This window comes from Rhincodon typus, chromosome 6 (assembly GCF_021869965.1).
Source record: "Rhincodon typus isolate 14 chromosome 6, sRhiTyp1.1, whole genome shotgun sequence".
NCBI classification, from domain to species: Eukaryota; Metazoa; Chordata; class Chondrichthyes; order Orectolobiformes; family Rhincodontidae; genus Rhincodon; species Rhincodon typus.
The window spans coordinates 3032955-3055876 of record NC_063337.1 but is presented as its reverse complement, the minus strand read 5'-3'; the positions used below and the strand labels follow the sequence as shown (position 1 = coordinate 3055876).

The 22922-nt window shown below is 44.4% G+C and overlaps 1 protein-coding gene across 1 annotated transcript in view; it reads left to right on the top strand.

Moving 5' to 3' along the window:
* The window catches only part of clpb (caseinolytic mitochondrial matrix peptidase chaperone subunit B), a 95419-nt gene that overhangs the window by 10047 nt on the left and 62450 nt on the right, over positions 1–22922 (top strand). Inside the window, exons 3-5 of the mRNA XM_048597749.1 lie at positions 7228–7314; positions 16699–16802; positions 22261–22389. Coding sequence (XP_048453706.1) covers positions 7228–7314; positions 16699–16802; positions 22261–22389 — 320 coding nt within the window. The remainder of the gene's footprint in view (positions 1–7227; positions 7315–16698; positions 16803–22260; positions 22390–22922) is intronic.

The window sequence follows — 22922 nt, the reverse complement described above, 5'->3', positions numbered from 1 at the left end:
GAACCACAGGGGAGGGGGCTGAGCCCAAACTCAAACACAGCCTCTGGCATCCCTCGGCTTCAGCCTAATGTCTCGCAGTCAGTCACCCAGAACCCAGGCCAGGTTGAGAGTAAACGCTGTCGGAAACATCTGTCAGGAGCTCGCTCGGTCTTTAGAAGCAGGCCTGTCTGGGTTACAAAATGAAATTAAGAAAGAGAGCGTTATGATCCATGCTTTTGGATTTTTTACATATGTCATCTTTCCCATTACTAAATTGTTTGGGAATAGCAAGAAGCTATCTAGCACATCAAAGTAGTGCCCCCCACCCCCCCATTCCAGTAAGTGAGGGATGACTGATCTGTTTCCACTCTCTTGGTTCCATCTTCAGTGCCCTTAAACAAATATCTAGTGTTCTGAGTTTATATTCAGTTGAGTTCCACCCTCAATGAGACAGGGAGTTCCAGATATCCACAACCTTGCTTTTTAAAGTGTATTTTAAACAGAGTTGTTTTGAGCTGCCTCAGGACGAACCTGTATTTTTATAGCACCTTTCGCAACTTCAGGATGTCCCGTTGTGTTTCGGTTTTGCACGGCACTTAGTATCTGGAATGTCACTGGGTTATTGTGCAAAGGACCAGGCTGATCCTTTCGGGACAGGGGCTCAAATCCCATCACTGCAGTTGTGGAATTTATTTAATTAATAAATCTGTTCTATAAAGCTAGGCCCAGTGATGGTGACCATGTCACTGTTTTTTATAAAGCATGCCTGGTTCGTTAATGAAGGAAATCTGCTGTTCTGATCTGGAATGGCCTACATGTGACTCCAGATCCACAGCAATGTAGTTGACATTAAATGCCCTCTGAAATGGCCAAGCTAACCATTCAAGGCACAGTTAGGAATGGGCAAGAAATGCTGACACCCACGTCCTGTGAAAAAAATTTTATAACAACGTACTTTAGGAGTATGGACACTGCTGTAATGGAAAAGCCAGTTCACATGCAGCAGGTTCCCTATACCAGCAATATTTAGTCATTTAGTCGGTTATACAATGGCCAGGTCACCAGAGAGAGCTCCCCTAGTGTCCTTTGAAACAGAGCCTTGGGATCTGTTCCCTCTGCCTGTATTGGTAAACAGGGTTTCAGTTTAATGCCACCTCTGAAAGACCTCATCTCCACCAGTGGAGGATTTCTGCTGTGAGGTACTGGGATTGCTGAGAGCCAGCGGACACCTTCCTGCACTTAATAGTTTGCATTTCAGTTTCTCTGAGCCAATGACCCAGGCTACCCAACCCTTCACCCACCATTCTGTCTTCCCTGGAGTTTAGAAGAAATGAGGGGTATCTCATAGAGACCTAGAAAATCCTAAGAGGTCTGGACAGGCTCAACACAGAAAGGTTGTTCCCAATGACCAGGGAGTCCAGAACCAGTCGTCACTGTATTCAGGAAACGGGATAGACTGTTCAGGATTGCGATGACGAGAAATGTCTTCACCCAAAGAATGGTGTGCCTGTAGAATTCAATGGTTGAAGCCAAAATTTTGAATGTTTTCAAGAAGGTAATAACATAGTTATTGAAAACCGAAAGAACTGTGGGTGCTGTAAATTAGAAACGAAAACGGAAATTGCTGGAAAAGCTTAGCAGGTCTGGCAGCATCTGAAGAGAAGTCAGAGTTAACATCTTGCATCTGGTGATCGTTCCTCAGATTATAGTTCTTAGGGCTATAGGGATCAAAGGTTATGAGAAATAAATGAGAACAGTGTACTGAGTTGGATGATTGGACATGATCCTGTTGAATGGTAGGGCAGGCTCAAAGGGCCGAATGGCCTACTCCCTATTTTCTAAGATTTTGTGAACGGTTATCGGAAGTCAGTGGGAAAGTATGTTTGAGGTCACAGTCAGATTAGCAGTAATCTTATTAACTGGCAGAACAGGCTAGAGGGCTATATTGGCCTCATCCTGCTCCAATTTCCTACGGCATCTTTTGTTTGTTCATGTGATGTGGGGTGTTGCTGGCTGAGCTGGCATTTATCCCCCAGAGAAGGTGGTGGTGGGGTGCCGTCTCAAACCGCTGCTGTCCTACAGTCGGCGGAATGGTTGACCGCGTGTGGGGCATTCTAACTGCACTCCCATTGGTCCTGACCTCTCTGTACGGCCCCAGCCTCCCTGTTTGCAAACCAGCCACAGGTCATTCTGGCCAGGATCTGCCGATTGCTGAACTGACAGCACACCGTCTCTTGCATTCTCACTCTGCTGAGCTTGTGAGGATTCAGCATCTATAGCTACGAGGATTTTCTGGACCCTCTGCCGATCTTAAGCAGTGAATGATTCAAGGCAACAGGGATGCAGCCCAGAAGCAAGGCTGATGGAATGCTGCCCTGTATCCCAAAGACTGCAATACATAGCTTGGTCCCTGGGTAGATAATATCTGGAGTACTACGTTCAGTTCTGGTCATTGCACCTAGAAAGAATGCACTGGCCTTTATTACAGCAGTTCGCCAGTATGATACCAGGGACAGAAAGATTAGCTCATTAAACCCCAGTATCATTCTAACAAACTGCTGTGTGTGTTTGTGTTTTTGCGTTTTTACAATAGGATGTGCCAGATGCATGGAGGGTCTTTTAAATCAGTCGAAGGATCTTTGACTCAAGTAGGTGCCTGCACGGAACAGTATCACTTAACACAAGAGCTTCTGCAGCACTGACCAGATGGGTTCCATCTGTTTTCTTTTGGGACAGTTTATATCCATCACAGGTAGCCAGGCACCTCAGTTAGTCTGACACAGCTATTGTATAACCAATGTACATCTGTCTCATTGCACAGTCAAGTACACTATTGCACTCCTACTGTATAATACAGCATACAATGTTCTCTTTCCAATATAACTGCACTCCTCTATTCCAGTCTCTTGAGCATCCTGATTTTCATCGTTCCACTGCAGGTGGCCATGTTGTTAGCTACCTGAGCTTTGGAATTCGCTGTCTAAACCTTCCCCTCGCTTGCTTTTATAGTCCTTCCCAAAAGACCAAGGTTTCAGGTACTTGTGCTAGAACAAACTGGATTAGAACATAGAACAGTACAGCACAGTGCAGGCCCTTCGGCCCACGATGTTGTGCCGACCTATTATCCTACTAAGATCAAACTACCCTGCATACCCTACATTTTACTATCCTCCATGTGCCCATCCAAAAGTCGCTTAAAAGTCTCTAAAATATCTGACTCCACTACCACTGCCGTCAGCGTGTTTCACACAGTCACCACTCTGTGTGAAGAACCTACCTCTGACATCTCCCTTATACCTTCCTCCAATCATCTTAAAATTATGACCCCTCGTAATAGTCGTTTCCACCCTGGGAGAAAGTCTCTGACTATCCACTCGATCTATGGCTCTCATCATCTTGTATACCTCTATCAAGTCACCTCTCATCCTTCTTCGCTCCAATGAAAAAAGCCCTAGCTCCCTCAACCTTTCCTCATAAGACCTGCCCTCCAGTCCAGGCAGCATCCTGGTAAATCTCCTCTGCACCCCCTCTAAAGCTTCCACATCCTTCCTGTAATGAGGTGACCAGAACTGAACACAATATTCCAAGTGTGGTATTAACCAGGGTTTTATAGAGCTGCGGCATAACATCATGGCCCTTAAACTCAATTCCCCTGCCAATGAAAGCCAACAGTTTACAACCCTGTTAACTTGGGTAGCAACTTTGAGGGATCTATGGTGGTGGACCCCAAGATCCCTCTGTTCCTCCACACTGCCAAGAATCCTGCCATTAACTTTGTATTCTGTATTCAAATTTGACCTTCCAAAATGAATCACTTCACAATTTTCTGGGTTGAATTCCATCTGCCACTTCTTTGCCCAGCTCTGCATCCTATCAACATCCCGTTGCAACCTACAACAGCCCTCCACACTATCCACAACTCCACCAACTTTCATGTCATCAGCAAACTTACTAACCCACCCTTCCACTTCCTCATCCAAGTCATTTATAAAGATCACAAAGAACAGAGGTCCCAGAACAGATCCCTGCGGCACGCCACTGGTCACCGAGCTCCAAGCTGAATACTTCCCATCTACTACCACCCTCTGTCTTCTATTGGACAGCCAGTTTTGTATCCAGACAGCCAAATTTCCCTGTATCCCATGCCTCCTTACTTTCTGAATGAGCCTACCATGGGGAACCTTATCAAATGCCTTGCTAAATCCATATACACCACATCCACTGCTTTGCCTTCATCAATGTGTTTTGTCACATCCTCAAAGAATTCAGTAAGGCTTGTGAGGCATGACCTGCCCCTCACAAAGCCATGCTGACTATTTCTAATCAAACTGTGTACTTTTCCAAATAATCATAAATACTATCTCTCAGAATCCTCTCCAATAATTTTCCCACCACTGAAGTAAGACTGACCGATCTGTAATTCCCAGGATTATCCCTATTCCCTTTCTTGAACAAGGGAATGACATTTGCCACTCTCCAATCATCTGGTACTACTGCAGTGGACAGTGAGGATTAGCCATATAAATAGTGGGTTCAAGAACATGTCAAGAGGCTGGGAATCCTGCAGTAGGTGACTCACCTCCTGACTCCCCAAAGCCTGTCCCACCATCTACAAGGCACAAGTCAGGAGTGTGATGGAATACTCCCCACTTGCCTGGATGGGTGCAGCTCCAACAACACTCAAGAAGCTTGACACCATCCAGGGCAAAGCAGCCGCTTGTTTGGCACCACATCCACAAACATCCACTCCTTCTATCATCGATAGTCAGCAGCAGTAGTGGTATGAGTCGTAGATGATTACCGTGCAGAAGGAGGCTGTTCAGCCCATTGTGAATGTACTGGTCAACAAAAATATGACTAAACTATTCGTGTTTTCCAGCTTTTGATCCATAGCTGTGGTGGCTATAGGAATGAAAGTGAATATCTGAATACTGCTATGGAAAACATTCTCCTCCACCAATCTCTCTACCTCTTCTGAGGGCACAGGCTCACAGGGAAGGGACTTCCCTTGGAACTGAATGAGGACGGATTTCTTCAGCCAGAGGGTGGTGACTCTGTAGAACTCACTGCCCCAGAAGGCTGTAGAAGCAAAGTCATTGAGTGTATTTAAGACTGAGATAGCTAAGTTCTTGAGTAGTAAGGGGATCAACAGTTACAGGGAAAAGGAAGGAGAATGTGGCAGAGAAACATATCAGCCATGATCGAATGGCGGAGCACACTCAAGGCTAAGGAAATTTGGCATGGCACAGTGACTCTCACCAAATTTTATAGATGTACCATAGAAAACATCCTATCCATATGCACCTCAGCTTGGTATGGCAACAGATTTGCCGAAGACCGCATGAAATTACTGATAGTAATGAACACAGCCCAGTCCATCATGCAAACGTCCTTCCATTGACTCTGTCTAAGCTTCCCACTGCCTTGGCAAGGCAGCTGACATCATCAAAGACCCCTCCCACCCCGGTTATACTCTCTTCCACCCTCTTCCATGGGGCAGAAGATACAAAAGTTTTAAAATACGTACCAACAGATTCTTCCCCACTGTTATCAGATTTATAAATGGACCTCTCGTATTAGTGTTGATCTTTCTGTGCTCCTCTGTAGCTGTAACACTGTTCTGCATTCAGTTCTGTTACCCTGATGGTAAGATTTTCTGGTCAGCATGCAAAACAGTACTTTTTACTGTATCTCGGTACATGTGACAGTAATAAATCAAACCAAATCAAAAGCCACTCACCATCCTGACTTGGAAGTATATCATCGTTCCTTCACTGTCGTGGGGCCAAAATCCTGAAATTCCCTCCCTAACAGCATCATGGGTCAACCTCCAGCACATGGACTGCAGCGGTTCAAGAAGGCAGCTCACCCCCACCTTCTCTAGGGGTAAATAGGGATGGGCAATAAATGCTGGGCCCATTCAGTGATGCCCATGTCCCCTGAATGAATTAAAACAAAATTCCTATGTGGCTCATTGTGGAATTTTGTCCAGTTATGCTACTTGAGGCACTCTGGGTCATTTTATTATGCTAATAGGCACTATATAACTGTGGGATGTTGTTCAAAGTACATGGTATTTTGAGACCAATAAACTGTTTCCTTTGGCTGGAGGGTTGATAAACTGAGTGCAGAGATTTGAGCTGATGGATAAGGGAACCACAGGGGAATTTAGAATTAGTTTTACAGAGTGAATTGTTATGATCTGAAATGTATTGTTCAAAAGGAAGCAGATTCATTAATAACTTTCAAAAAGGAATTGGATAAACACTTGAAGTGGGTAAATTAATCACGTTATGAGAAAATAAGTAGGGGAAGGGGGTGCTAATTGGAAATCTCTTCAATGGAGCCAGTACAAGCATGATGGGCCAAAGGTTATGCACTGCTGGGACTTGTACTTCATAGAATCCCTACAGTGTGGAAGCAGGCCATTCCACCCATCGAGTCCACACTGACCCTCTGAAGAGCATCCCCCCCTACCCTATTCCTGTAACACTGCATTTCCCAATGGTTCACCCACCTAGCCTGCACACCCCTGCACACTATGGGCAACTTAGCATGGCCAATCCACCTAACCTGCACATTTTCAACTGTACTTGCATTTCTGTAATTGCTATCTTGCTTTTTGCCTTGTCTTTTCATTAATTCTGCACAATTCAGATTAGGATTACTAGACTAATAACTGAAATGGGTAGGTTGTTTATGAGGAAAAGTTATACAGGCTGGGTTTGTATCCACTGGAGTTCAGAACAATAAGAGGGAACATGATTGAAACACAAGGAGGGGATCTTGACATGATCTATACGGAGATATATTTCTTGTTTTGGGAAAACCTAGAACTAGGGGTCACTGTTTAAAAATAACAGGCTGATGTTTTAGATATCGATGAGGAGACATGTTTTCTCATGGGGCGTGAGTCTTTGGAACTCTCTTCCTCAAAAGGTGATGGGAGCAGAGTCTGAGAATATTTTTAAGGCAGAGATAGATTCATTATAAAGAGGGGGGTGAAAGGCTAGGTTGATAACTCCACATTCCCAATCAGCCTTCAGCTTATTGAATGCTGGAGCAGGCTCGAGGGACCGAGTGACTTAGGCTTGTTCATAATTCATGTGTTCGTATCCTGGCCATTGTTTTTCCAGTAACATGTATATGGTCCATAATGAGAGGTGAAGGTTGGCAGTGGGGAAGGGCCAGATGATATAGTTGTGTGTAAGTCACTGTACTGACCTTGATGCATTGCCTTTCCTGTAGGTTGCTGTCCTCTGGTGTCCCCGCCTCACATCGGCACAAACTGGGTTGGACCCCACTGATGGTTGCAGCAATGAACAAGAATCACAGGTAATCACTTCCACCTACTGAGGTCAAACTACTCTGTGTGTCCTTCATCGCTAGTGTCCTAGTGTGTAACACAGTAGTTCCTGCTGTAAAGTTTAACTCCTTTCCACGAGAATGTGCTGACCCCTCACACTGCTGTTAATGACAGATCTCACTGCTTCTATCCAGGACTTCCCTATCTAGCCGTCACCCAAGAATAGCTGCAATGACTTGTCTTCCTGCTCTCACACCATTCCTTCTGGTGTCTGCCAAGAATCTATCCTTGGCTCATCGTATTTTACATCTATTCGATGCCCTAGCGTGACATCCTCTGAAGACACAGCATGAGTTGTCACATAAGACCAATAAGAAATAGGAACAGGAGTAGGCTATTTGGCCCAATGGCAGGCAGCTCTAACTCCCCACCACGCCTCCCTACTCCTCCACTGTTTTTGATGACTGCTCCTCTGACATCCAGGACTGGTTGAGCAGGAATTTCCTCCAAAAAACTATTGGAAAAACCAAGGCCATTGTCTTCAGTCCCCATCACAAATTCCAGTCATTAGGCACTGACTTCATTGCCCTCCCTGGCAACTATCAGAGATTGAACCATCTCTCATGGCCCTGGTATTTGACCCTGAGATGAGCTTCTAGCTGATGCATCACTAATACTGCCTATTTCCATCTTTGTAACATTGCCCCGGGCTCATTTGCTGCTGGATCCCTCATCAACGTCTTTGATCCTCGCCTCTTGACCATTCCGACCCTCCTGGCCATCTTTTCATTCTCCAGCCTCCAAAAACCTCTATATGCTGGCTTTCTGGTACCCACTCCCAGACTGCTGTTTCTTAAAAATTTGCAGTCTTATTTCTGAACTCCTACATGACTTTACTGTGCCCGATTCCTGTAATCTTTCCCTGACTCCAGTACTCTTCCAAGATCCCTGAACTCCTCCAAACAACCCCGATTTTATTCAATTAAAAAAAAAGCATCTGTTACTTTTAAAGACAGAGCCAGTGCTGCCAGACCTGCTGTCTTTTTACGGCATCTCCTTTGTTTTTATTCCAGATTTTATTTACCTCGCTATTGGCAGCCTTGCCTTCAGCAGTCTAGATCCTGATTTCTGGAATGTGTTCCCTCCCAATGCCTCTCTACTGCTCTCTTCTTTTTAAGAATCCTCTCCTTCCACACTCGACAGGAGAATTGCAGAATCCCCATTGAGAGATTTGCAAACAGCAAAAGGATGGAATCTCTGACAGTGCAGCACTTCCTCTGTGCAGTGGGCTGGGTTATCAGCCTGGACTTTTGTGTTCCATCCTGAGGAATGGGGGTGATCGAACCTACAACCTTCTGAGTCCAGTGTAATGCACCAGGCTGTGGTTGATCACTTTGGGCACTGCTGCTCAGGAGGGCTACATTGTCCTTGGAGGGGGTACCATGGAGAATCCATAGAATAATGCCAGGGCTGGAAGATTTAAAATCTTGAGGAAAAGTTGCGTTAACCGGTGTTATTCGCCCTTCAATTTAGAAATTACAAATGTCAAAAGGATTCAGTAATTAAAGAAAGATTTGCATTTCTGTAGCACGTTTCGCGTCCTCAGAGCATCCCATAATGTTTTTCAGGCGCGGAAGTATTTTTGAAGTTATAATGTAGGAGTGCGCGAATAGCTGCACTAAAAACATTAAAGTTATCAGTCGAGATCATAAATATTTTATTTTGACTCCCTGTAAGTAACAAACATTCATCAGCAGGAACCTATCCTTTGCAAACAAAAGGAATCTATCCAAGCCTGGTGGCTCGTTTTTTTGTTGAATTTTCTGAGGGCTTGGAAAGCCAGTAGTTCCCCATTACTTCCTCCATGGCAGCACCTCAGCTAGTCAGAATTGACTTGTTAACTAATCAGCATTCCGCTCTGTTGGTCTTATGAAATGTTGTCATTGTTTGAAATTTGGTATTATTTGTCCTGTGCAAAACTAATAGCTTTGAGTCAGCACAATATCGGGATGCACTCCTTCACACCAATAGTAATGGCAACCTGGGATTGTTTCCCCCCACCCCCTATTTTTTCCCTGTGGCAGTAGGGATCAATTGAAATTCTCATGACTTGATATATTTTTTGGGTGAGGATGTTAGGGGATGTGAAATAAAGACAAACAAATGGAGTTCAGATACAGACTATCCAGTTCAAGGGGCTGAAGGGCCGCTCTAGGGACTTGAGCATAAACTCTATGCTGAAAACTTCTAGGCTGAGGGAGCACTGCTACCTTTCTCAGGATTCATAAACAGAGGCTCTGTCTGCCTTCTGACAAGGACAAGAAGGGTCCTGCACTGCTACTTCAAAGAAGCAGAAGGGAATCTGTCCCGTTGTGTTGAGGCCAACATTTATCCTTCAGTCAGCAGTGCTTAAAGCAACCTAGTCCCTCTCACATTGCTGTTTGCGGGGTTGCTGAACACAGATGGGCTATTGTGTTTCGTACATCGTGAGGCTGTGGAGAGCTCCACATAAATACAAGTTCTTTTTGTTTCTGTCACAACAGTTTTAAAAAAATATTGGAGCCCAGTTGATGAGGGAGGATAGAGTCAGGTTGTTTTTCCCCTGTGCCTTGGCCCGCTTCAACCTGCATCATGGGTAAGGTGCCGCTGCGCAAGATGACCCTTCAAAGTGCAGCCTGCAAGGTTCTCACTTCACGGGCAAGCATGGCACGGGATGAGCAGTACATACGCACAACAGTTTCCACTTCAAAATCCAATTTCAAACAGCGAGCCTCTCCACAAACCTGCTTGCAAGTCTCACTGACCCTGGAGAAACATATCCTCACTGTGCTGTCCTCAGTGCTTTATGGTTCGGAACAAAATGAGTGCCAGGCCAGGAGTCAAAAGCGGCAGTGTTCGCCCTCCACTGATCCAGGGCGAGACAGTGCACCCGGTCCCCATGTGCTGGGAACCTCTATCCCTGTTTTATTTGTTTTTGATGTCCTCCAGTCACCATCTCTTCAGACTTGTTGTGTGTGTCTGTGTGTAACATCTTCAAAAGTCCAGCCTTTGATGGCTTCTGTTTAGAAAAAGATGAGAGGAGGGTGTTAGACGGAGGGGTGGGGGTCACGGGCCACACACTGGGTTGAGGGGAGACCCTCTTCAGCTCACTTTGAAGTCCGAGCGAGTCTGTTTGTGGTTTGAAAGAGAGAGGGTGAGTGATGGAAAGACTGAGAGAAAGTTCTGGAGGCTGAGAGGATAAAAAATTCAGCCTTTGGTCTTTTTCTTTTAAGAACAGAGAGTGCGAAAGCGGGGACACAAAGAGCAGCAATCAAGTGTGACTGTTGTCCTTTCCTGCAGCCGGCTATTGGAATGTAGCGTGTTCGGGGGTAAGGAGATGAGTGGGAAAGTCTGAGTATCCTCTAGTTACCTGGCCCCCGTTTCTCAATTTGGCCCATTTAGCTATCCCTGTTGAACACTAACGTTTTCGTCAGGTCAGAACAAATACATTTTGTTTCATTTTTAAACACGCAGAAATGAAACAACACACACACAAAATACAGTGCTTTTTTTTTAAACAATAGGTGTTTCACTGCGGATTTGTCTACGCTTTGCAGACTGCAGCAGTTCAAGAAGGTGGCTCACCGCTACTTTCTCCAGGGCAGTTAGGGACAGACAGTAAATGGTGACCCAGCCAGTGACGCCCATGTCCCGTGAACAAATTAAAACAAAGACTTACAATTGGTGGATATGTGAGATTGAGACTGTAAGCTGGTGGACAAGACAGGTGAATGTTTAAGGTGTGGTGCCATCACCTGAACTCTATTTGGCAGTAATTAATGCTTTGAAGCGATGTACAGCATTGGGAGCACTTCTTGAACACTGTGTGTCATTTTGCTCTCCTTATTTAAGGGAGGATATAAATGAGTTGGAGATGATTCAGGGAGATTTACAATGTTGATATCTAGAACAAGCTGGTTGTCTCATGAGGAACATACGAATATCCATAATGCAACATGCGCAGAGAGGGGCTGTGATGCCACTTGGCCACAGGAGGGTCTGCACATGTGCAGCTGATGTCAGCAATGCCAGGATGCTGCTGCATTCCCTGTGCAGTGATGTCAGCAGCTGCTGCGTGTCTGGAACTCAGACAAGGAGATGGTGCAGAAAGTGAGGTCGGGGGTCGCGGTGGTTTGCAACAGGCACAGCCCTAGTCCCCAAGCATAGCCAGCCAGTTCTAGGAAGATGTTGGTTTGGGCCGGACACCAGGCACAGTTGCAGTGAAAGAGAGGCAGTCAAGGGGACACGTGCGGGGTGGGGAAGCTCCTCTTGATCGGCCCTAGCCTCCACCCCTGCCTCCAGAGACTAACTTGTGCTGATTTTCTCCAATTCCACAGCGGGCCTCTTTGTACAAGAATCCTCTGGCATTTATAGCATGCTCAGCCTGTGAGGGAAGGTTAGACAGACTGGGTTTCCACTGGAGTTAAGAAAAGTGAGGGATGATAAAAGATCATAAGATGTAGGAGCAGAAGTAGGCCATTTGGCCCATTGTGTCCATTCAGTGAGATCATGGTTGATCTGATACCCTCAATGCCACTTTCCTGCTTTTCTTCATAACCCTTGATTCCCTTACTGATTAAAAATCTATCTCAGCCTTGAATATACTTAATAACCCAACCTCCACAGCTTCCTGCAGTAAAGAATTCCACAGATGCACTGCCCCTTGAGAGAAGAAATTCTTCCTCATTTCTGCCCTAACTGGCTGTCACTTATTCTGAGGTTGTAACGCCTGGTTCGAGACTCTCCTAGACTAGTGGGGATGTGTACATGGGGCCCAACTGTTCGCAGTATATATAAATGATTCGAAGTTGTGGACCAAATGTAATATTTTCGAACTTGCAGACACTGTAAAAGTAAGCAGGAATGTGTGTTGTGAGGGAGATGTAAAAGGAAAATTTTCAGTTGGAATTGGACAGGCTTGGAAAAGGTGCAGAGGAGATCTACCAGGATGTTGCCTGGAATGGATGGAAAGTCTTACGAGGAAAGGTTGAGAGAGCTAGGGCTTTTCTCTTTAGAACAACGAAGGATGAGAAGTGACTTGATAGAGGTGTACAGAATGATCAGAGGTATAGATAGAGTGGATAGCCAGAGACTTTTTCCTAGGGTGGAGGTAGCTATTATGAGGGGACATAGTTTTAAAGTGAGTGGAGGTAGATATAGGGGAGATGTCAGAGGTAGGTTCTTTACTCAGAGAGTGGTAGAGGCGTGGAATGTATTGCCGGAGAGGGTAGTGGAGTTGGCCTCATTAGGGGCATTTAAGCTGCTATTAGATAGGCATATGGATAATAGTATAAGGTAGGGTTGGAGGTTAGGTAGACCTTAGGTTTAGGGTAAAAGTTTGGCACAACATCGTGGGCCGAAGGGCCTGTACTGTGCAGTACAGTTCTATGTTCATGATTGGGCAAGAACATGGCAAATGGCATATAACTTGGAGAAATATGAGGTTATCCTCTCTTCTGGGAAGAACACATATGCATTTTAGAGAATACAAGTTGTGTTCCCAGAAGCAGCAGTCAGGAAATGGAAAAGATGGAGGAAGTCAGGAAAATCGCAATCATCAGGGAAGTGGCACTGAGTAACTGGTTGGAGCTAAGACCTAAAAAGTGCCTAGTTCCTGATGGACTTCACCCTGGGGTAATGGAAGAAGTAGTTCTTGAGATAGCTGATGCATTGGTTTTAATTTTCCCCAAATTCCCTAACATATATCAAACAGAAGATGTTAGAAGCTATTATTAAGGAAGTTATAGCAAGGCACTTGGATGAAATCAAGGTAATCAAACAGAGTTTGAGTTTGCATGGTTTTGTGAAAAGGAGATTATGTTCGACCAATCTTTTAGGTGGATGTATTGTACTTAGATTTTCAGAAGGCATTTGATAAGGTGCCACATCAAAGGTTATTGCTGAGCATAAAAACACATGGTACAGCGATAGTTTAGCTGGATAGCAGGAAACAGAATATAGGCAAAATTGGTCTTTTTCAGGTTGATAAAATGAAACAAGTAGTGTTCTCGTGCATGAATCATAAAAGGCTAGTGTATAGGTAAAACTAGTAATTAGGAAAGCTTACAGAACTATGATTTATCGTGAGGGGAATTGAATGAGAAAGTAGGGCTATGCTTGAGTTATACTGGGCACTGGGGAGACCAAGTGGTTGGAAGCGCACAGCAAGCCAGGCAGCATCTGGAGGAAAGGAGAAGTCAATGTTTTGGGTATTACCCTTATTCAGGATCTGAACAATTTGAGATGGACGATGAATGCCAGCCTTGACAATGAGCCCACATCCTGAGAATGAATGGTTACAGCCATTGCATAGATCTCTGGTCTGAAACGCAGTGCTACCCACTCGTGTTCAACTCATAATTACCTAATCAGCGAGGGTTAATCAGTGTAATTCTTGCCCCTGGAGCAGCAAGCTGTAGGTTCAAGTCTAGCCCCAGGACATGAAGTCGTCGGAAGGCAATGGCCTAGTGGTACTATCGCTGGACTGTTAATCCAGAGACCCAGATAACGTTCTGGGGACCCAGGTTCGAAACCTGCCATGGCAGATGGTAGAACTTGATTTCAATAAATATCTGAAATTAAGAATCTAACGATTACCATGAATCCATTGTCAGGAAAAACCCATCTGGTTTAGTAATGTCCTTTAGGGAAGGAAACTGCCATCCTTACCTGGTCTGGCCTATGTGTGACTTCAGACCCACAGCAATGTGGTTGACTTATAACTGCCCTCTGGGCAATTAGAGGTGGGAAGTAAATGCCGGCCCAGCCAGCGACGCCCTCATCCTGTTAATGAGTAAAGAAAGAAAAAAATTGGGTTAATGGTTCAGTACAGTGCTGAGTGAGTGCTGCACTGATGGAGGTGCTGTTTCTCACATGAGGTGAAAGTAAAAGGCCACTATTCAAAGAAAGGCCAAGGACTTCCTATCCAATGTTTATCATGCACTATTTTGAGAAAGCACGTTCTCTGACCAATTTCATATTGCTGTTTTTAGGGGCTTGCTGTGCTTAAGTTTCCTTCCACTGTTCCTACGTTGGTGACAGCTAGTGTAGTGCATCATTGGCTCCTTTGTATCCTGAGGTTGAGAGTGGCACTATAGAAATGCAAGTCCGTCTTTCTTGTGTAAATTTCACCAAGCTATAAATCAGCTGCATTAGCCACTCGGGAGTCTTTCCAACAGATATTTATTCAAAGTTGGAGTCTTGCTCCTGATCCAGGGCATTGCAAGCGGTTTGATGTGATGCCCCGGATGTTTATATAGCAATCCAGTGGCCCCACTGCTCAGAGGAAAGCCATGTCCATATTTAATTGACCCCTCATGCATTCTATTTTCTAGTGCCCTGGCCTTTGTGTATGTCCAGGAGTCCCTCAGGGATCAGCAATCGCCCTGGTTCACTGCACATGACTACCCCTTTCCCTCAGGGTTTTGCTAAACTCAATAAGATCAACTTCCCCTCATGCCCCCAACCCCATCTCCACTCCAAACCCTGTTAAGGTTTGGCATATTCAATTACAATCACAATAGCTATTTGAAAGAATGATATCCTCAACTTTTGCCTGAATAAACTGTGTTTTACATTCTCTCATTGCTTTCACTGTTTCCTCTCTCATTCTCTTTCTCTTTATCTGTCTGGCTCTGTCTCTTTTACTCCCCCTCACTCGCCAAATCTGCCCACCGTCTCCCTGATCCCCCTCTCTCTCCAACTCCCTCTCTTGGCCTTTTCCTGTTTTCCCCTGATCTCTTGCTTCCTCTGTCTATCTGTGTCTATCTCTCTCATTCTGTCTCTCTGTCCCTCTTCCTTTCTCCCTCTCTAACCAAGTTTGTCTATCTGTCTGTGCCTCTCTCTCTCTCTCTCTTCTCTATCTCTCTCTATCCCCTGATCTCGTTCCCTCTGTCTCTGTGTCTGTCTGTGTATGACTCTCTCGCTCTCTTTTGTATTCTTCTCCCCTCCCCACCCCAGTCCATCTTTCTCTCAGCTGTGGCTGCAGTAAGGTGCACCCTTGATTCAGATAAGGGAAAAGCCTTTATCGTTGTACGTTGACCCACTGTTCCCCTCAGTATTATAGTTGATGCCTCAACAGCATGTGCATTATCCAGGTCTTTAAAGTGATGTAGATCGGTCAGGTTAGGCCATGCCCACATCATAGGATCACTGCTGGTGAGAATGGCCATTCAGCCCATCTGGTTCCATTCACCCTAAGAGAAATGCCAACATCAAATATTGGAATGTCTGATTGTTTCTTAAACAATTCCAGGCTTTTGCTTCCCCTGCACTGGGATCGCTCTGTGTGATGAAAGATATTTTGATAATGGTAAGGACATAAGATATAAAAGTTACTAGGGACGATCCTGCCATTGCTCCTCTGTTCAGTAAGACCTCCCTTAGTCTGTCACTGGCTCCACCAAGGTCTGTGTTCCTTCTCTTAACCAACACCTTTCCAGTTTAAGATATTCTTTGGAATGTATCTTTTTGGTCACCTGTGCTACTATCTCTGCATGGCATAGTGCCACAGTTAGTATGACACTTCCTTTCAGTATATGAAAAGGGAGATAATGGCATCATGGTAATGTCATTGGACTCACCATGCAGAGGCCCACACTAATACGGTGAGGACATGTGTTTGAATATCGCCGCAGCAGCTGCTAACTTCAATTAATTACTCTGAAATCAAGAGTCACTCTCCGCAATGGTGATCATGACAACAATCATCGATTGTTGTAAACCCCATCCAGTTGACTAATGTCCTTCAGGGAAGGAAATCTGTTGTCCTTGTCTAGTCTTTTTATTTGCTTGTGGGACATGGGCATCGCTGGCTAGACGTAAAATATAAAAGTTACTGGGGTCAATCGTACCAATTACTGCCCGTCCCTATCTGCTGTCCAACTGAGTGGCTTGTAAGGCCATTTCAGAGGGCACTTGAGAGTCAACCACATTGCTGTAGGTCTAGAGTCACATGCAGGCCAGACCAGCTAAGGATGGTAGTTTTCTTCCCTGAAGGACATTAGTGAGCCAGATGGGTTTTTCTGACAAATGACAATGGTTTTGTGGTCCTCAGTAGATTCTTAATTCCAGACATGTTTTATTGAATTCAAATTCCACTGTCTGCCATTGTGGGATTCAAACCTTAGTCCTCAGATCCTGAGCTAAGTTTCTAGATTAATAGTCTAATGATAATACCATTAGGCCATCACCTCCCCACAGTCTGGCCTGCATGTGACTCCAGACCAACAACAATGTGGATGACCATTCAGTTCAAGGTTAGTTAGGGACAGGTGAAAGATGTTGACTTTGCCAGTGACACCCACATCCCATGAAGGAATAAGGAAAGCACAAGCTGGCATTGTTGCTGACCATTGTCTGTTGTTTTTCCACAGTGTGGTGAAGATTCTCTTAGCTGCTGGTGCAGATCCGAATCTCGGAGATGGGTTCAGCAACGTGTTTGAGACATCAAGGGAGAAACGTATCCACTCTCTAGAGGGTATGTAGTTTGGCCTCATGACTACATATTACAAAGGGATGCCAAAGTGCCCATGTCCTAACTTGTACCATGGGTGGAGTCCCCCCACCCCTGAGCTATAGTGACTCCTAGTTGAGCAGCACCTCAGTTGCTTAAATGCTCCATCGCTGTTTTCAATTTAATCCCATTCCAATCTCCATATTAATATCCAGCCTTACAATCCTTCAAAGTATCTGCACTCCTCTTGCTTGCCTGGAAACCAAGCTCTCGAGCACAAGCTCCATGAGCCTCTCTTCTTCCGCCTTTAAGACACTCAATAAAATCCACCTCTTTGATTGAGGCTTTAGTCACTGGACCTTGGGTCACCTTACGTGCCTTAGTGTCAGTACTTCCCCAGTTACATTGCAGTCATGCACCTTGGGACATTTTGCTAAATGAAGGGCACCGTGTGCGTTTTGCTTGTTCGGAGTTGGACCATAATTGATAGATTTGATTCTGCGATTAGACAACTTGCTGAACAATCCCGATTACACTAAAAATGACAGTAACTATCAATTTGAATTTATCAGTCAATACGGTATGATTTACATCTGCTGCTGGAAGCTACATATATTCAGTTTCAGTGGATCGGTCCTCTGCAGGAAAAAAGAACATGACCAGGAACTATGCCTTTTTAGAGTTGACCAGAAACACACGGGCAGTAATTTCCTAGTGCATTCTTCTGGGTAATGCCTTGACCAATCAGAGCCAACGTGCCAATCAAACGGACCCTGATCTCGCGCCTCTATTGCTCCCTTTGACATTTGGCATTCTTGCATCTGGCCTGATGACTGCTCGACAGAGATTTGGACAAATGTAATCTCACAAGAGTGTGAGTCTTTGGGACTCTCTTCCAAGCTGGAAGCAGGTTTCTTGAATGTTTTTAAGGGAATGATAGATACTTGATAAACAAGTGGGTAAAAGGTTGTTGAGGGTAGGCAGGAAGGTGGAGTAATCAGATCAGGCATGATGTTGGAACAGTCTCAAGGGGCTGAGTGGCCTAGTCCTGCTTCCAGTTTAAATGTTCATATGGGATGAAAGGCTTTAACAACATGTCTTCTTTTTCCCCAGTGTGTTTGTGTAAGTTTGGTAAAGAGCCTCACCTATTTAGGGACACCCCAATAAAGGTTAGCAAAGTTTCTTGTAGCTGAGTTACTGTGAACTTCCTGATGTTTTTTTTACGATCCCAGCTGATGTTATTACTGGACAAGGCAAATCTAGATTGGCTTGATACATCATATTTTGGGGGATTGGAACGAGACAGTCTTTCACTGAAACACTAATATCCAGTGCTATAGAGTCCAGTTTAACAATAAAACAAAGCTTATTGCATTAAAAGAGATGAAGATAAAACAGAATTAACCAAATGATTTACATATAATATTTAAAGATTTTAAAACACTCAGTAAAAATATAATTTCATTAATCCTCAAAGCATTCTTTCATAATAGAGAGAAGTTCTTCTCTATACAACTTTATAGTCCTTGGTTTCAAATGGTTTCAAATTCTGGTGTTGAAAATCTGAGCCTCTTCTTTGAACCTTCATTCAACCGTGCTTAAATTTTCTCAGCTTCAAATAATCCCATCAGGGTTTTAACCTAGCAGTTCTGATCTGGAACTTGTACTAAATACTTTACACCAAGGTAATTTCTTTTTTCGATATCTTCTCCCTTTCTGAGGGGCAACTGCTTTACACATCTGGCGCCAGCCAGAATCTTGAAGAACTGTCCAGACTGACTATAAAACTTTCGGTTCCAAACTGTAGGTGTTTTCCCTGATCACAAGAACAAAAATCAATCCCTGACCTTCTAATGCACAACCTTTGGACATTGTTTGGTCGTACATTTCTCCCATTGTAAACAAAAACCAATCATTCTCCGTGAAGACTTTTTCTCAGTGTTTTTAAAAGAAAACTCACCAACTTTGTAGAAATACTTTATAAGTTAATCATTAAACCTCTTCAGATACTCTGAAAACCCATATGCCAAAAATCCAAACACAATAATACATGATGTTAAAATAAATATAACACGTTCTCTAGCGTGAATCCATGCCTCCAGGAAAGGAGTATTGAAACTCTGAGCGGGAGACTAAACAAAGGCACAGGATTTGTTGCCCAGGTAATGGCTTGTTTGATGGTGCTCATTTTTATAGTGTCGCAATCTTGTACTGACAGGGGGCTATTCTGTAAATTGCAAATCGACACAAATTTCACTCTCTGCTGTTTTTCTTTTAATTCATTTGTGGGATGTGGGTGTCGCTGGCTGGACACCCTTTATGGCCCGTCCTTAGCTGCCCTTGAACTGAGTGGCTTGCTCAACCATTTCAGAGGGCAATTGAGAGTCAACCAAATCGCTGTGGGCGAACATAGGCCTCTTTGAAAATGAATCTGGAGACAGTTTTGGGGAGCAGAGGAACTAAAAAGATATCCTGCCTCAGTCTTTACAGTGGAAGATAATTCAAACATCCCATTAGTACTAAAGAGCTAGTATTAAAGAAAACTGGCCAGGAATTAGGTGCTAACACCATCACTAAAGAAGTAGTATTAGACAAACTATCCCTAATGCACTCTGAATTTGTTGTTGCAGCCTTTCCAATTTGATTAACCCAATCAACATAAAGATTAAAGTCACCTGTAATTATTGCTCTATTCGTTTTATATTCTGCTATTATTTGCTGATTTCTAGCCTTTCCCACAGAGTGGCTACTGTATCAGGGTCTGACACTACTCCTGCCAATGCCTTCTTTGCTGTTTTCTACCCCCACCAGATGGACTCTGCATCATTGAAGCCTAGATCATCTCTCACAGCTGTCTCCCTTTCATTTCTTATTAACATCTCCTTTTCCATCCCTCCTATCTCTCTGAAAAGTCAAATATCCTTGAATTTTAAGTTCCCAGTTTTGATCTCCTTGTAATCACGTTTCTACAATGGCGATGAGATGATATTCATTTACCTTGGTTTGCACGGTCAGTTTGTCCACCTTATCCTGAATGCATTGTGGGTCTACCTACAGCAAATGGAGTGCAGTGATTCAAGAAGGCAGCTCACTACCACCTTCCCAAGGGCAACTAGGGATGGCTTAGCCAGCATCACATTAACAGGGCATCTACCCCTTCAAACAATTGGCTGTCAGTGGAAACCCCAATTAAAGGAACCCTGTAATTCAAGTCGGCAGACTTTTTGGAATCCTCTTTCTCCAAAACCCTCACAGAACTCTTTCAGTCTTAAGTCCAGTCCTTTATTCCTCGTTATTTAATTCTGCTTCACTCAGTTTTTTTTTGTCATTCCACTTCTTAATTCTTAATTTTCAATAGTTCATGATGCAAACTGTTATTCACCTCATTCATTGAGGCCCAAGATGCCTCGGTGCCGCCATCACCACCCTGAATTTGCGCACCAAGCAAGTTACAGTGCAAAGGGACCTTGTGCTGCGGGATGGTACAATCTCACTAACAGATTCTTCACCAGGTACCTCACTTCTGCTTTTCCAGTGGTGGAGGAGGAAGATGTTGCAACCTTATAGGTTGGGGCAACAAAAGAGCCATGTCTTGTACCTCCCAGGAATTGCCAGCAACCAGGGGTTCTGACTGAAACTGCTCTCCCTCCCACCAACCACGATCCTGCTGAACCTGAAAATACCACTGCAGCTGTCACAATTGGTTGTGCTCTGTTAAGTCAGCACAGGCAGACTTAGAGACAACACAGTGTGGAGCTGAAGGAACACAGCTGGTCACCATTAAAGGAGCAGGAAAGTTGACGTTTCGGGTCGGGATCCTATTTTCTGAAAAAGGGTCCTGACCCAAAACGTCAACTTTCCTGCTTCTCTGATGCTGCTTGGCCTGCTGTGTTCATCCAGCTCCACACTGTTGTCTCTGACTCCAGCATCTGCTGTTCTTGCTATCTCAGACAGACTTAGAAGTAGATTACCACAGACTGTGGTCTCCCCATTAATGTCTCATTCAAAAACGAAATAGAAAAGCAATTCGATGAACAGGAAAGCCCCCTTTCTAGGATCTTGCCATGCTAAAAATGGCTGCCAAATTTCCCAGTGTAGCTCATCAATGTAATTTATCCCAAGCGATGAATGTGACAGGGCTTGATCTAAATTCAGACAACAAAGAAGGTACCATTCAGCCCACTATGCCTGTTCAAGCCTTTTATTAGAAGCCCACCCCGACTTCATTTTGATAAGAAGCTGGATTCAAATCCAATAACTTTAAATCATAGGAAAATCAATCTCTTTAAACAAATGAAATCAGAGAAGAGTTATTTTATTTTTGTTCGCAATTTAATTATTTCATTCTGTCTCTCTTCCCCACCCCCTCCACCCCAGCCAAACTGCTGATCTCTCTATCTTCGGTGCCCTTTCTCTTTCTCTCTTACCCTCTACTTATATCTCTCCCAGTCTCTGTCTCTCTCTTTTGTTTTGTGTTTTTTTTTAATTGTCAAATGTTACGGAAATATTGCCAGCATCTGTTTCAGTGCCTGCAGAGACAAAGAAGTGAAATTTTCCAGCCAGCTCTGGGTGATGGATGGTGCAGGATTCTCCAGCTGACACTTTATTGAGTTTTCTGTAGTTATCTCATGCACAGACATTTTTTACAAATGATGACTGCTCTGTCACGTCGAACCATGGGGGAAAACAACAATAATGTTTTAATCTTTTTATAGCGGAGGTTGCTAGTATCTGATATTCATCTTCCGTGGCAACTGCTGTTCGTTACACTTTCAACATCTGAAATAAAAGGGGTCTCCGCCCAGTAAATAATTTTTGAAAACACATACACACAGCCTCTTAGACTTCCAGGTGTCATCTTTGGTTATCTGTTTCTAGGTCTTCTTATTGTGAAATGCTTAAAGGCAAATTCATGAAGGTTGGAACTCAGAGTTGGAATCCATGGAGACATGGCCAGTGAAAATCTGGCAAGATGTTACTACATCCTTACCCTCCCATCCCTAAACCGAAACAATCGTTTCCTTCTCTTGATTTTAGGATGTCAGGGCCCAGGGTCAGGATGGCAAAGGAGATTTACTCCATGCTGCCAGGGGTGAAAAATACCTGAGGAGCTGGGATCTTCTTAGAGAAGAGCAGGGCAAGGGAATGAAAAACCCAACGTTTCCATCGTACCTTGGGCATCCTGAAGGACTTGATAACCAGTGAAGCATCATTAAAGTGTGGTCAATTTTGTAAGGCGGGAAATATGACAGTGTGGTACTCCCTCAGCGGTGACCCTCCGACGGCGCGGCGCTCCCTCAGCGGTGAACCTCCAATGGCGCGGCGCTCCCTCAGCGCTGACGCTGCCACACTGCGGCGCTCCCTCATTAGTGCAGTGTGAGGGCCAACCTGATATAGTGCTCAAGATTTCTCCATGGCTATTATTAGAACGTATAGGGAGTCATATTTATAATGATGTTTGCCACCTTTTTTTTGCCCACAGTGCTGGTGACCAGAGAAGATGAGTTCAGTAACCGGTTGAACACACGTGCCAGTTTCCGTGGCTGCACTGCACTGCACTATGCTGTCCTGGTTGACGACTACCAGACCATCCAGTTGCTGCTTGAGGCTGGTAAGAAATTGTTCTTGGTTAGTCTCCTCATAATCGAACCTTGCAATTCAATCCACTTTGCCTGTGCAAACTCCTCAATACAATCATCCCACCAGTTCCACACTAAAGGAGCATGGGAAAGCGAGGAGATCAAGAGAGTAAGGAAAGAGCATGGGAAAGAGAGGAGAGTAACAGTCCTGTTACTCCCTTCAGTGAGATCATGCCTCCCCTGTGTCTCAACTCTGTCTGACCACCTCGGCTCCATAGCCTTTAAAATTCTTATCTTACAAACAACCATTAGTGTCCGTTTTGACATGTTCAGTAGAGCTTAAGTAGCTCTTTTGAGGGGAGAAGGTCCAGATTTCTCCTCTCCTTAGGGTGTGAGGAAATGTTTCCTGAAACGTCTCTGTAGTGGAGAGTGACTGTTGTCAGGCTGGTCACATGCAGGTTATTACTAGAAAGCATTAAAATGTAGTGTAGTCACTGGCAGTCTGACTGTAACGGGGTGTGATGTCGGTCACTGGCAGTCTGACTGTAACGGGGCGTGATGTCGG